Source organism: Asparagus officinalis, chromosome 10 (genome assembly GCF_001876935.1).
Source record: "Asparagus officinalis chromosome 10, Aspof.V1, whole genome shotgun sequence".
NCBI lineage: Eukaryota > Viridiplantae > Streptophyta > Magnoliopsida > Asparagales > Asparagaceae > Asparagus > Asparagus officinalis.
Genome location: NC_033803.1, coordinates 13,047,570 through 13,062,979, shown reverse-complemented (window position 1 = coordinate 13,062,979; position 15,410 = coordinate 13,047,570). Strand labels below are relative to the sequence as shown.

Sequence of the window (15,410 nt, the reverse complement as noted above, 5' to 3'; positions counted from 1 at the left end):
TAATTTATACCACGTTATATCTCATTTATACCAAGTTAGTTCTAATTTATACTAAGTTATTTCTATTTTATACAACGTTAGATCTAGTTTATACAAAGTTAGTTCTAATTTAAACAAAGTTTGTTCTATTTTTATACCAAGTTAGTTCTAATTTATACCAAGTTAGTTCTATTCTGTAGAGTGTTAGTTCTAATCTGCACAGTGTTAGTTCTATTCTGTAGAGTGTTAGTTCTAATTTGCACAGTGTCAGTTCTATTCTGTAGCGTGTTAGTTCTAATCTGCACAGTGTTCTTCTATTCTGTAGCGTGTGATGGCTTGTTAGTTCTATTTTATTACACGTTATGTCTAATTTATACCACGTTATATCTAATTTATGTTAGTTCTATTTTATACCATGTTATAAACCTAATTTATACCTCGTTATATCTCATTTATACCAAGTTATTTCTAATTTATACCAAGTTATTTCTATTTTATACAACGTTAGATCTAATTTATACAAAGTTAGTTCTAATTTAAATAAAGTTTGCTCTATTTTTATACCAAGTTAGTTCTAATTTATACCAAGTTAGTTCTATTCTGTAGCGTGTTAGTTCTAATCTGCATAGTGTCAGTTCTATTCTGTAGCGTGTTAGTTCTAATCTACACAGTATCAGTTCTATTCTGTAGAGTGTTAGTTCTAATCTGCACAGTGTTAGTTCTATTCTGTAGAGTGTTAGTTCTAATCTGCACAGTGTTAGTTCTATTCTGTAGCGTGTTATTTCTAATCTGCACAGTGATAGTTCTATTTTGTAGCGTGTGATGGCTTGTTAGTTCTATTTTATTACTCGTTATATCTAATTTATACCACATTATATCTAATTTATGTTAGTTCTATTAGAATAAACAAGAATATCAAACACTCAATCGGCAAAAAAACAAAATATTTGTTGCATACTTGGACGAAAACACTTCAACATATCAAACACTTAGTCAACTATAGATTCATTACATGTTTTATGGTTATGACCTTCCATATGACATCGAGAACATTTTACTGGCCGCGTGTAAACAGTTCTGTTGTTGATACGCCTGGTTTTATTTCTCCCTTTCCTTTTTGTTGTAAGTGGAGGTAGGATCTGCATCTCATCCCTTGGCACGATGCGCTTCTCAAAGTCAGAGATAGGGTAGAGGATTGGCTCGTAGCTTTTTTTAAAGGCTTCAACCGTCATAAACCAGTCACAGAACTGGTAGACATCCCTTTTCATAAACATAATGGATGCGCATGCATGTTTGCAAGGGACACGGGTTACATCCCACCCACGGCAAGTGCATGTTTTATTGTCTAGATCTACTTGACAAGATCTATGGGATTGTGCCTCAAATAATCCTATGTGGGACTGACGAACCTCCAATGAACGGCCATTTTCCATGTTCTCTTTGAGAGCAAGTTCAGCTTTGGGGCAAAGAAATTGATTCCAGCTTTCAGCCATGGTTCGTCGCTCATTCATACGAACCATAATCTGTTTACGTATGTGCTCTACCAGTTGAAGTATCCGTAGTAGCCTAGCCTCATGTATCCATTTGTTGAATGACTCTGCAACATTTGATGTAACGTGACCATATCTGAAACATAATAGGGAATTCGTCAAGCGGCTTATAATAGTCATGTAATGAAATAGCTTATAACTTACCTAACTCCAGGGAAAAACGCATTGGCCCAGTTCTCTGGAGCATAGTTCATCACAATATTGTAAGCTCTTTCATCAACCAGTCTAATGTCATCCATGTAATCGTTCCATTCTGCTCTAGTATATTTGTAACAGGCAGATTGTAATAGATTACCCAAGATCTGAGTATCTTTTGATTTGAAATCCCAAATCCTTCAACTTTGTCCTGAAGTTCTCAACTAGATGCAACACACATCGAGAGTGTATAGAATCTGGAAAAAATTCTCTAACTGCTTCTCTGATCCCCTTATCCGCATCTGAAATTATCACTAGCTTGTGTGGAGGGTTGTATGGATCTGGCCTTTCATAGAGAATAGACCACAAACCTACAAAGAGTTGTGGTTACCATACACGAATTAGAGTTAGCAATGAATGAGCTAGAATTATCATAACCTGCAACAGAACTAACATGGCTAGGGATAGAACTAACCTTGTAAGAACCACTTCCAGTTAACATTATTTTCCTGATCGCATATACAATACGCCAATGGAAATATCCCCTGATTTCCATCATATGCTACGGCGCTTAGGAGTATGCCTTTGAATCGATCTTTAAGAAAGGTACCATCCAAAAATAAGAGTGGTCTACATCCGTATAAAAAATCATTTATGCAGGCGGCGTAGCATATGAATAACCTTGTAAACCTCCCCTCATTTTGTTCAACATGAATATAGCTACCTGGGTTTGTCTTCTTGACCTCTTCTACATACCTAGAAAATTGAAGATTAAGCGTTAGTACCAACATTGAAAAATTAGTATAATCAACGTCACATAAAGGAAATTAGTTTGTCTTTTGTTATATATCATCTTCTATTTACCATCGTAATTGATCGTAGGACTCATGGGCATCACTATATAATTTCTCTTGTGCTCTTTCTTTACCCCACCAAATCTTACTATAATCGACCCTAATCCCATACGAGCTTAGAAACTCCTTTTGAACGTCAATAGGCCGTATATCCGGTCGAACCTTTAACGTGGGTTGTAATTGGGTAGCAATGAATCGCCTAGAGGCTCTAGATTTACCAGCATTATTGCCATGCTGCTGACAACTGTGATTGTCCACAAACCTTTTGATTTCAAGTCTATTATCATTTTTTGGTGGAGAGGCAAATAACATCCACGAACAATTTTTTGCTTCCTTAAACCGACAAAACACTCGAATACGCTTCAGTTCATTCTTCCCAAACTCGTATTCGAATTTTTTTGCCATGGAGTAGTATAGCAAGGCCAATCTTAACTCCTTTGCACTTTCAAATCATTGTCCCTCACCGATTAAAGCTGTGTGCTACCAAGCAGGAATCCTCTCTGATCTGCTAATCATGTCATCAATCGTCATGACATCATTTCCGGAAGGATTGTCATTAGGATTCTTATCTGGAACACTTGTGGTCCACAACGCCGACAGGCCACAGTCTACACTTTTTGAGTTCAAACTGCTGGAAGCGCTACAAATATTAAGAACATCAAAAAATTAATCATAAACTACACAAATAGTAGAAGTATCAACAGATAATAGCAAAAGCTAAAAAGCAAAAACGACAATTGCTTGCTGTTAGAATCAATTAGAACTAAAAGAACTAACAATATAACCATTAGAGCTAACAGTGCATTGATTAGAACTGACATAATAGCTATTAGAACAAACAATATAGCCATTAGAACTAACAATATAGCCATTAGGACTAACAAGACATAGATTAGAACTAACAATATAGCCATTAGTACTAACAATATAACAATTAGGACTAACAATATAATCTGCACAGTGTTAGTTCTATTCTGCAGTGTGTTAGTTCTGATCTACACAGTGTTAGTTCTATTATGTAGCATGTTAGTTCTATTCTGCAGCGTGTTAGTTCTATTCTGCAGCGTGTTAGTTCTATTCTGTAGCGTGTTAGTTCTAATGTGCACAGTGTTAGTTCTAATGTGCACAGTGTTAGTTCTAATCTGTAGCGTGTTAGTGTCAGTTCTAACTGATGGCTTGTTAGTTCTATTTTATACCAAGTTATATCTAATTTATACCACGTTATATCTAATTTATAACAATTAGGACTAACAATATAACCATTAGGACTAACAAGACATAGATCAGAACTAACAACCTTTGCAGCACTTGCAGCATATGGGAACTATAGTGGAACTAGCAATAACTCTAGTACAACTAACAAAATAGCGATTAGAACTGACAAATAAAACATTAGAACTCTAGTATGGAGCATAACAAAGAACTTCTTAATGACAAATAAAACATTAGAACTGAAGTCCATTTAAACCTAGCATAGACCTAACAAGAAACCGATTAGAACTTAAGTTAATTGATTTTACAGTTAACCTACATGTCTTGTCGGACTTGCTCCTTTTCCTGTTTATTCGAAGAATCATCTCCTTCTTTAAAAGCTTGCACGTGAACCTCTTTCAATCCAAGATTGTGGCAATGCTCCACCATAGACGTCAGATACCATCGTTCTCAATGGAAAATTTTAAGCTTCCAACTGTTTCATCTTCGTATGCCAAAATTAATGACTCATATGAAAGATCTAACCTCTCTGCCACATCAAACTTGAGATCCAAGATGGTGGTTGAAGAATTAATCTTCAAGAATACCGCTTTATACCGCGAAGAGACAATGCAGATGATGTCCTTTTCAGCCATTTTGAAGGGATAGTAATGGAGAACTAACTAGTTATTTTGAAGGGATAGTAATGGAGAGAGTAATGGAGAGAATTTTGGTCTGAGGAGGAGTAATGGAGAACTAACTAGTTATTGCTCATGATGGAGTAAAAAAAGAGGGAAATTTCCCTCGATTTTTCCCATCATATCGCATTAATGAGAAGTGACTTCTGTTGTTCGGGACCAGGACTCGTCTGGGGAAGAAAGAGAAGGGAAATTTCGGCTTTTTTCCAAAATACGATCTGCTTTTAGTATAAAGCTGACGTGGAAAGGGCTTAAAACTTTAAAGCTCATTTTTTGGGGCTTTTCCACATGGGACAAAGTACAAGGGGGCTAGTCACACAAAGTTCCCACTTTTGGGGTATGGACACATTTTTCCCTTTAATTTTTCATTCTATTCATCCTTGATAGTGCTTTTAGGAGGGTATAATGGTCTTTTTAAATCATTTTCTTAACTTAAGAGAATTGTCATTCTAAACATTTTGAAGGGATATAATTCGATACAATTGAACAGATTTTTAAATTAGTTAAAGGAGAAAATTCACTGATTTCTCTTTGAAATTTTAAATTGCTATGCATGTAATCTAGATTTTTCACATAGGTTAACTAGGCCACATCATGACAAGAAGTTGACTTGGTCGATCGTGTACACATTTTAACTCGCTAAAATATGGGACATCTGCGCTCAATAAACAATCCTGTCATGACCCATGAACCTGACATAAAAGCCCTGATAGAGCATTAAACGTCTATAACAGCTAAACTCATCAGTTCAGTTATTATACCTACACCCAACCCAGTCTGGTTTTATGGTAGTTTGTCTAATTAGAGATAATTGATTCAAATCATCTCATATTCTTAGCATACCACGTGAGGAGATATACTATCCTACGTCGACGAAGTATTGCCATGTGGGCTTACTCACAGACCAAGTAACTATGTCACAACACTGACCGTCAAGATGGTAAAATGTGCAGAGGCTGGTTGATAATCACATTTTATTACAATTTTATATCCTTATTATCTATTTTATATGAATAAATATGCCATTAATAATTGTTTTTATCTTTAATTGCAGGTTAGTGAAGAATAAAGCCCAAGATTCTTATCTCAACAAAAACTCATGAATTAAATGAAGAACACAAGCAAGAGTCAAAAAGCCCAAGCCCAGAATCAAGCCGAGTAGCCTGTAGAAGCCGGAGAAAATAAAAAAAAATTAAATATGAAAAAAATGTATTCAAGATAGTTGGCCGCAAAGAAACGACTATATCTCCCAATCCGGAAGGCGGAATTTAACATATAATATATGAAAATCACCTATCTCGACGAGACGAAGCCAATCGTGAAGTCAGAATTCTTATTGGAGCATCAATGCGAAGTCATCCAGATTTCATCAACGACCGAAATTGTATTCTTGGGACTCAAGTTTGATCCAAAGGCTCTCATTCACTAATGTTTACTATAAATAGGGGTTGAGAGTGAGGGGTTAGAGGTAAAAATTTTTGTAACTCCTTTTGGAGAGGATGGCTACTCTTAATTGAGAAGGCCTTCCAAATTTGTAACTTTTTGTTATAATTAATAAAATAATTTTTTCACCACTTTAAATTCTTCTCTTCTTCTCTTTGTTGGATCATGAAGATGAAGATGAAGATGGAGATTAATTTGAAGGTTTGTTTTTCTTATTTCTCTTTTATTGCTTATTAGTTTAGATTTATTTTCATGCTTGTAATTAGATTTTATTTTCTTGTTTAAATAGCCAAGAGGCTAGAACCCTCTTGCCTTAGATTTATTTCATGCTTATAGATTAGATTTATTTTATACTTATAGAGTAGATTTATTTTCTTACATTTAATTCTTATAATTTATTTTGTAGTTTAGATTTTGTAATTTATTTTATAGTTAGATTTTAATTTCTTACACTATTCACCTTGAGGCTAGAACCCTTTTGGGTTTAGTTTTTTTTTTTTTTTTCTTTGATTCGCCTTTAGGTTAGAACTCTCTAGGGAATCACTCTTTTCTAAGAAATGGGTTCAATTTTAGATTACCCATATTTTTAATTGAATCCACCATCTTTACTTTCTTGAATTTTATTTTTCATTCTTGATTTTTATTTGTTCTTGATTTTTCCTTCTTGCCTTGTTCATCACATTTATATTATCACTTCCACTCTCAAATATATTCATTTACACAATCATTTTCATTCTCTCAATCTCTCCACAATCACATTCACTCATCACTCCTATTTTTCACGCACACAACATAAGAACTGATTTTATATTTTCTCCTATAAAACACATTCCTCGTGGGATCAATATCTTTATATTATAGCTTGACACGGTTGTGCACTTGCAACATTAGTTTTTGGTACATGTTTATGCCGCATCACTTGTCTACCCTTCTCAATCAAGTAAAAATAGCAAGGCTCAGTATCGCTGATTTTCAATCTATGATTTTTTTTCTCTCCTGTAAACCCCTAACGTAGATTTACTTACTATTTTTACTGCTTCATTATAAAGAGTATGGGCATTGGTGGATAGCCAATCATCACCAATCTGACGCTTTTTCTATGTATCTCAGACTATCATCAGTGAAAGCTCACCAGCAGACACCAAAGTAGATTATCGGACCCTCATCGTTGAGTCTAATCCTACAGACTCAATGTTGCAAATTTGTTCTCAGCATCAACGCAAGTCATCTCACTTCTTAAACTGTGAGGGTCTATTTGGTTGGTTTGTTTTTTCTTGAAAGTTACTGTAGATGTCAGACTATAGCAACTTTTACGTGCTTACGCTGTTTGGTTGTGCAAATAAAGTGCTGAAGTGACAGTAAAAAAAATCACACTTAGCAGCCTCTGACCAATCCCACTCAAAAAGAAACGTTTTGAGTGCAAGTTTCTGTAGCTACTAGGTCTAGTTTTCCAACTGAATTGCTAGTTACAATGACTTTCATGTGAATTACACAAAAGAACCAAACATGCCCTCGGTTTTAGCGTGACTGTCCTAGAAGTGCAATGAGAGATTTCAATAATCACCTGTATTTGTCGTGGTTCTTTTTACAATATTGCAACTTTACCCTCCAAGAAATAGTATTTTTGAAGTTGAAATTACCATGGGAGTTAAATAGAATAACGGTAAAAATTTAGGGGGTTGATAGGTTGAAACTACTGTTCAGTGGCTTCCATCTGAAGTACCTGTAATATTTTGGGCCATTTGAGAGAGTTCAGTTTTAACAACAGTTCATTCGCCGGGCTGTAACAATAATTCTTACAAACACATACATGGGCCACCTTTGTTATCCTATTAAGCCTGGCCCATGATGATGTATTTTCCCTCCTTTATCTCCTTTTCCACAGGAGGCTCGTGTTCGCCACACAACCAAAAAAAAAAAAAAAATCCCATCCCCAAACCTTCGCCACCGCCAAATAAAATCAGCGCTCAAGCCCTAAATTCATCAAAACAGGAATTGAACATAAATGGCGTCCTCAGCCTCTATCTTGAGCTCGGTCAACGTTCGACTCTCTAACAAGAGCCCATCGTCGAAGAAACCTCTTCGCAGTGGGTCAGCAGCGTTTACGGCGAGAGCCGAAGCGAGCAGCAGTGGCGGCATAAACCCTGAGATACGCAAGGACGAGGCGAAGGTTGTTGATAACGTGCTCGTGGCCGAGCTCGCCAAGCCCCTCACCGCCTATTGCCGGTAATTTCCTTTTTTTTAATTAACTTTATTTAATATATTAAAGATTCAAATTAAATTGGTTTATTTTAGGTGTTGGAGGTCGGGGACGTTCCCGCTGTGCGATGGGAGCCACGTCAAGCACAACAAGGAAACCGGCGATAACGTGGGGCCCTTGCTCCTCAAGAAATGAGCAATTGCATATGAGTGAAGAAGTAGCGTTTTGTTGCTTTTGCCAATTTGTTATTTTAGTGTGAAAGTTTGTTGTGGATGTTTCATGCGGAGGATTGAGAGAGTTTATATTGATTAATTTGTGGCTTATGTATTTGGGTTTGGGTTTTATATGAGGAGAGTAATGATGTGATGATACACTTCATGCGAATCCGAAGTTTTCTTCTTCTTTTTTTTTTCAATGCGAGCTTGAAAATGGGCTAAATTATCAGATTGATATTTTTTTACACCCCTCTTGCTAGTTTGGTGTTTTTTTCTAGCTCTCACAAACGTTTTAGTATTTTTTGTGCAGTTAAGTCCAGAACTTCGCCACCGATGAAAAGAAAGCCGTGGAATTTCATGTGATGCTATTTGTGCTATCTTATATTTAAGAGGAAAGTGCTAGGAGATTATTTGGTACATTGATATATGGATAATATCCATGCTTATTCTGAGATGCATGCCTAGAGGGGGGTTGAATAGGTTTGTTACAGTTTTTCACCAAAACACAATATATGCATCGGAAATATAGAAAAATAAAAGCGAGCAATCAAACCAAAACTCAACCAAGGTACACGCGAGATTTTTATAATGGTTCGAATAACAATTTTACGTCCACTCTTTATTCTCATGAAGAGGCTTCTTCACTATGCCAAGAGTTTTCCTGAATCACAATCCAATTCAGTACACCCCCGGAATCTACTCAAGATCAGTGGTCTAACCTAACTCTCCATAGCGAGTAACACATCCCTAGTTAGACCCAACTCTCAATTATCACCGGGTTGAGTACACCATAAACACTTAATTAACACTGGCTTGAGTAAGCTGTTAACCCTCAATTCATTCCTGTTTGAGTACGTCGTAGAAACAAGCTTGATCCAAAGAAATAAATACAATTAAACTCAACTAGAAAGATCTTACAGACATTTTGATTAGCAAATAGTTCTTCAAAAGATTGAAGCGACGCTTGATAAAGAACAATGTAAATGATCAAGTCCAAAAGCAGCGCTCCTTGAAGGTTGATGATCGGATGTTGAAGAACGACATTGAGTACGACTTCTGAGAAGCTTGAACAAGATCCTTTCACCAACTTGAAACCCTAGCTCTCTCTCTCTCTCTCTCTCTCTCTCTCTCTCTCTCTCTCTCACTCTCTTCCTCTTCATTTTTCTCTCTCTATTAGTTCAGAAATATCTCTAGAAATCATGAGGAAAGAGCCTATATATCCACAACAATGAATGACTAAGATTGAGTCTAAAAAGATTAAAAATCGCATGTGTGTAAAAATCCTTTGTTCTTTTTTTTTTTTTGCTTTTAACCCATGAGATCTCTCTCTCTCTCCTAACATGCTCATTATATCATTTCAATATGCTCTTATCTTCAATATGTTTCTTACATAACATTCTCATCTTCTACCTTCCAACTCTTTATTTCTCTTCAATTATATCTTGCTTTAGCTTCACTCTCCTCCTTCCTTCTCTCTTCGTCATCTCCACCCTCCTTTCCTTCTCCTCCACTTCCTATTTGCATTCCTCCTCCTTCAACTCTACCATTGTAGCTTCTCTTCGTCCTCTTCCACCACCTCCTCCTCCTCTACCTTCACAATTGTATTCTTCTCTTTCTTCTCCTTGTTTCTCAAACATTATTTTCTCGCCGTCACGGTCTCTCTTTGCTATTTTCCTCTTTTTCTCAACCATTTTTTCTCGTTCTTCCACAATCATTGTTGCATGCCTTATTGCATCCCTCAAGCCCGTCTCGTTTGACAAAAACGATGATTTCTTAAAGAAACATCGAAATTAACACTTAGTAATGGAAGTTAGCATTTAATTTTAAGATTAATATTTAAGATTTAAAATTAACATACATGATGTTTCGGATTCTTTTGAATTGTAATTGACACAGATTACAACAAAAGAAAAATATAATGAAACAAAGGAAAATTTATTTTTTTCCTGGGGTTCTTTTCCTTGTGCCGGTGGAGCGTCGATCTTGTACTCCGTTAACTCACCAACTAAGACTATGAGATTTTTTGCTGTTGATGAAGATCAGAATGCTTGGAAGCTAGCTCAGTTTTCTCTTAGCAATACTTCTCAACATAATAGCAAATGTATGCTTCTGCACGTATATATCTCTATGTCCGTGTCTATGTGTATATCTCTTTGTGTCTCTTTGTAAAGTGGATGATCTCCTCACCTTTTATAGGCTAAAAAAGAGAGAGTTAATGGTCCCATTAAATATGGATTAGATGACCATTAAAGTAGGAATTAGTGGGGAACGATTATCCCCCGAAAATAGCTCTGAAACATCTATTTGGACGAATTTCACGGGCTGGGCGAAGTTCGCTGAAGACATGGGCGATGGTCACTTCGGTCGTGGGCGAAGGTCGATTTGGACGTGGGTGACTTAGTCCATGTGGGCAAAGTTTGTTAGTTGGCGAACTTCACCTACGAGTTTGAATTTAGCTCATAATTCGACTTTAGGCTTGGCTGACTGATGACGCCTTTCGTCTTGATATGAGGCGTGTTGTGGGGGTCAACTCGTATCTGACCTGGTTGGGTCGATATGAGTTGCTTGGCAATGTTCGCTTCAATCATCAGGTGATCTTCGCTGCAGCTTATTGTGGGCTTAACTTTGGGCCCATTCGAAGTGTTTAGCCCATGAGCGTTCACTTCTGGGATCCTCGGTGAAAATATATTTTTACCGAATACAAGACCCCCACCAAAGTTCTCAAAATTTTGCATTTTTATTTGTAGCTAGGATTTAAAATACTTTGGGTAGATAGTCAGAGGTGTAGTGTTGAACATGGCTTGAGTTGTCTTGATTTGATGGAAACTTATCTTTATCTGCCTACTTGGTTGCTAGAGGTGTGGTGTTGAACGTAATTTCTCTTGTTGTAGACTTGTGTCGAAGGATCAATGATGCTTGTATTCGTCCAAATCCATGCTTGGAATGAAATTTTCCCTTTTTTTGTTTGGGCGATGAGAAATTAGTAAAATTTTGACTGGTTCTTGGGTATGAGCTGCTGATCAAAGTTCATCATTTAGCAACATTCGCTAGTTGGTGGGCCTCAAGTTATTTTGAATTGTGTTGGCGAAGTTCATCGTCTGACATCGTTCATTGGCTGGCGAAGTTTGTTGGGATTCGTCTCTTGATTTGTGCCATGATTTGTGGCCGAGATCTTTTGATTAAAGATCCCACGAGATTCACTGTGGGTTTGACCTAGTTTTAGGCTAAGTTTTAGTTTCTTTGTCTGGTCCAATCAAATCTCAAAAGATGTGATTTATTTTGGGAGTTAGGATTTGAAAGAGGCTATAAATAGTAGTCATCCTCATCCATTCTCACCGCCTCTATCTTCTTCTTCTTCCTCTTCTTCTACATGTTTGTGCCAATGTCGCATAGATCGGAGATGCCCTCGACAGAGGAGCTAAAATCGAAAGACTCCAACAAGAGTTGGCCCAAGTTAAGGGCAATCAAGCGGATGAACTCCGCATACTCCTATTGGCCTTCTTGTTTTGATGATGATTTACAAACAATTTACTACTAATGTTGTTTGTCTAGTATTTGTGTTTTCTTATTTATTATAGACAAACAACGTTGTTGGAGGTTGGATGGATTAAGCCTACACGATCATATCAAGAGGAGGTTGGCGGAATTGTGGAGTGAAGCAACATACAATTCAAGTTGAAGATCAAGTTCAAGCTTCATCCGCAACGTGTACCAAGTCAAGCTTAATGAAGATCAAGTTCAAGCTTGGGTAATATAGTTTAGATTTTATATTATGTGTGTTAGTACTTTAAGCTCAATCATATACACACATACACGTTTTGGTTTTTGTATATATATAGTTATATATATACACATATGTTTTGGTTTGATAGTTTTCAAGTTTTACTATGAAACAATTGAATATAATTAGAAAACATATTTTTGTTTCATACTTACATGCATATATATGATTTCATCAATATCAATTTTAGTGAGTTCAATGAAATCATGTTTTAATGTATTATATGTGTATTTTGATAAAATACTACATTCATTATTTATAGACTTCATAACAATAGTTTACATCTTTCTTTAAGTCTATAAAATCATTTTGTAAAGTTTCAAAAGTTGGTTTAGGTCAAAACATCAAACTCATGTGTTTATATTTTTATGTTTTGGACTATTTTGTAAAATGATGATATTTTTCTTTTGGGAAGTCCTTTTTTGAAACCAGTCATTGTAGCATGTTTATTATCATGTCTACAATCATTCCCCAAAGTTTTATATTTTTTAGAATTTATTTGATATTTTTAAACAAGGTTTTAAAATCAGCAAAACATGTTTTGAGTGTATCAGATTTCGGTCGACCGCACCGGTCGACCGAACCTGAGGTCAAAAGTTCACTGGGCGACAGAAAGCCTGTCGGTCGACCGGTCCGGTCGACCGATGAAAATTTTCGGTCGACCGAGCCCGGGCCCCCCGAACCTGAGTTCATACACTCACTGGGCGATAGAAAGTCTGTCGGTCGACCGGTCCGATCGACCGGTAAAATTTTTGGTCGACCGATGAATTTTCCGGTCGACCGACGAGAGCTTTTTCAACTAGCTGAGGTTTTGGAGGATATAAATACTCTCTTTGATCTCAGTTTTGAACAATGAAAAAGAAGTTTTTAAACAAGGGTTTTAAAAAGAGTTTAAGCTTGTTTAAGATTGTTTAAGGGTTTGGTTTAAGCTGTTTTGGTTTTCACAAGTGGAGGAGATTATCTTCTTGTTTTGGGCTCATATCTCCATCTCTCCATCTTGATCTAGAGAAGTTTTCAGATAAGTTTTCCTAAACTCAACTCTGGCTTTTATTTATAATTATTTGTTGATTATCATTTCTATTAAAGCTAGTTTTATATTGAGTTTAGTTGATTTGATTTTATCTCATTGTTACACACACCCACTTGAGCTTATTGTATTTGCATACATAGTATATTAGGGTTGTGAGAGATTGTAACATTGAGTTGTGCTTAATTGAGTTCTCATCTATTGTAGAGAATAAATTTATATTTGTTACATTGTGAGTGTTGTAAGGTTTTCGGTGAGCTAGAAAACCGAGTGTGTTGTGAAGTTTTCGGTAAACTAAAAAACCGAGTGTGAGGAGTGAACGTTGTTCGGTGAGCATTGAAAACCGACACTGTGAGGTGTAAACGTTATTCGAGTGAGCGTAGAAAACCCGGTTGTGATAGTGGATTTCTCCCCGGGAGTGGGGAGCGGAGACGTAGGACGGAAGGTCCGAACTCCGTGATCATATAGTGTGTTTGAGTGTGCTTTGGCGTTCATTTATATTTATGTTCATATCTTATATCGCCATTGTCCATAGCTCATTATTTATATGATCCACTATCTAGTTCATATTGTTTACCCCTTGTGTTAGTTTTATACCCTTGCATATACATATATCATATTGTATATCTCTTTGATAGGATATATCATCTTGTGTTAGTTTATATATCCTTGCATATATATATAATTCATCATATAGGATATATCTCATTGTTTATATTGCATATTCTTGCACATAACTCTTTGTATATCTATCTTGCAAGAATATATTTATTAATTAATTTTAATTGGCATATAATCGGATTAGATTAGCATAAGACCCTAATCACCCCCCTCTAGGGTCTAACACATTGGCATAAAATCGGATTAGATTAGCATAAGACCCTAATCACCCCCCCTCTAGGGTCTAACAATTGGTATCAGAGCTTGGTGCTCTTTGATTTAAGGTCTAATCGCCTTGAGTTAAAGATCCAAGTTATCTTTTTGTGCTAATCCAATTTTGATTGCATTTGTATCTTGCTTGCATATTTTTACAAATTATGGATATGAATGATGCATCTTGTTTAGGCTATGATTCTAGGGACGAAAGAGTTAAGACCAAAATACCCAAGATAGTCCAAGCTGTCTCGGACATGTGCGAGACAGTCGAAGTGACTCACGATCAGGTCAGCTCCCGATGTGTTTTCTGATAAGATTAGCTTCTAAAACTCCTTGGGGTCATCCATAAATATGTGGAGTTATTCTTAAACATGTGGAAGCTATTACACAACCGAAAACGTACCTAAACGGATAATAACAGTTGTTCTTCGACCCTATCCACAAACACGACATTCCTATCCATAAACACGACATTTAAAGCCTATAAATACACTCCTAGCACCCTCATAGAGACAGATCTGAAGGGAGCCATGAATTTTAGAGGAGCTAGGGCGAGGTTCTAACAAATTTCAGAGAGGTTAGCAGATCTTGGCGAAGTTCTTCAGCATAAAGAAGAGAGAGTTCGAGAGATCTGAGGCTCATTCCCTTTTCTTCCGGATCAAACCTGGTTTTGATCTCGAGAAGAGTAGTAATCTCACTTGATCGAGATTATGTACTTCTGTAATTGTTTTCTTTATGAAGCAAGAGTATTGATCTTTTATTCCGATCAACCGGATCTGATCCGTGGTGGTCCACGGATCAACCCCAGCACATGCAAAGATCTCACGCAAGCAGCGGGTGATAAACGTCCTCTGCGTGTGTTTGAAGAGAATTATAATTTTTGTTTTATTTATAAGCGAGTAGTCTTATAAAAAGATTAACTCTTTTGAATTCATTGTAATTGATAAATGTATAATGGATTCGACAAATAAACTAACTTTCAACGCAAACAGCTTCGTCGCTTCGTCGTCTTGTCGCTTCGTCGCTTTGTTATTTCGTCGCTTCGTCTTTGTATCAGACGATGCTCTCTGACTTAGATAACGACGTTCTTCATCTTCTCTTCGCCTCGAGCTGCATTTGAGAACCTATAGGTAATTTTTGACACCTACAGATACCCCCTCCAAAGCTTTCAGTCTCCTCAGTATTTTATCGAGAGTCTGGAACACTTTGTACAAGATAGGCCTTGCCTTCAATCCTTTCAGTATTTCGTTAAGGAGATTACGTGAAAAGGACCCGTGAGTGGCTGCAGTTTTTTAACTTCTTTAGCTTTCAGTCTATTCAGTATTTTGTCGAATAGTCTAAAATATTTCTGGTGTTACATTTATCGCTTGCCTGTTGTCGAAATCTTAAACTAAAACTGGTGTGTTGATACCTGAATTAGCTCGTGTCATTGAGTCGACGTTAAATGAATCATCTTCATTG

The 15,410-nt window shown here is 36.6% G+C and overlaps 2 protein-coding genes across 2 annotated transcripts; one reads left to right on the top strand and one right to left on the bottom strand.

Annotated features, from left to right (window-relative positions):
- Positions 1,821 to 2,923, bottom strand: LOC109826476. Its single transcript, XM_020393504.1, has 3 exons — positions 2,529 to 2,923; positions 2,140 to 2,420; positions 1,821 to 2,035 (listed from the first exon to the last, which is right to left on the bottom strand). The coding sequence occupies exons 1-3, from the start codon at positions 2,921 to 2,923 to the stop codon at positions 1,821 to 1,823; spliced, it is 891 nt and encodes a 296-aa protein (XP_020249093.1).
- On the top strand, positions 7,744 to 8,465 carry LOC109825326 (CDGSH iron-sulfur domain-containing protein NEET). Its single transcript, XM_020392167.1, has 2 exons — positions 7,744 to 8,076; positions 8,146 to 8,465. The coding sequence occupies exons 1-2, from the start codon at positions 7,856 to 7,858 to the stop codon at positions 8,243 to 8,245; spliced, it is 321 nt and encodes a 106-aa protein (XP_020247756.1). The 5' UTR covers positions 7,744 to 7,855; the 3' UTR covers positions 8,246 to 8,465.

Coding starts and splice junctions, on each gene's coding strand:
- LOC109825326 (XM_020392167.1), top strand. CDS start 7,856: ATGGCGTCCTCAGCCTCTATCTTGAGCTCGGTCAACGTTCGACTCTCT. Junction 8,077..8,145: donor CCCCTCACCGCCTATTGCCG/GTAATTTCCTTT, acceptor GGTTTATTTTAG/GTGTTGGAGGTCGGGGACGT.
- LOC109826476 (XM_020393504.1), bottom strand. CDS start 2,923: ATGGCAAAAAAATTCGAATACGAGTTTGGGAAGAATGAACTGAAGCGT. Junction 2,421..2,528: donor TCCTACGATCAATTACGATG/GTAAATAGAAGA, acceptor TCAATTTTCTAG/GTATGTAGAAGAGGTCAAGA. Junction 2,036..2,139: donor CTGGAAGTGGTTCTTACAAG/GTTAGTTCTATC, acceptor AACTCTTTGTAG/GTTTGTGGTCTATTCTCTAT.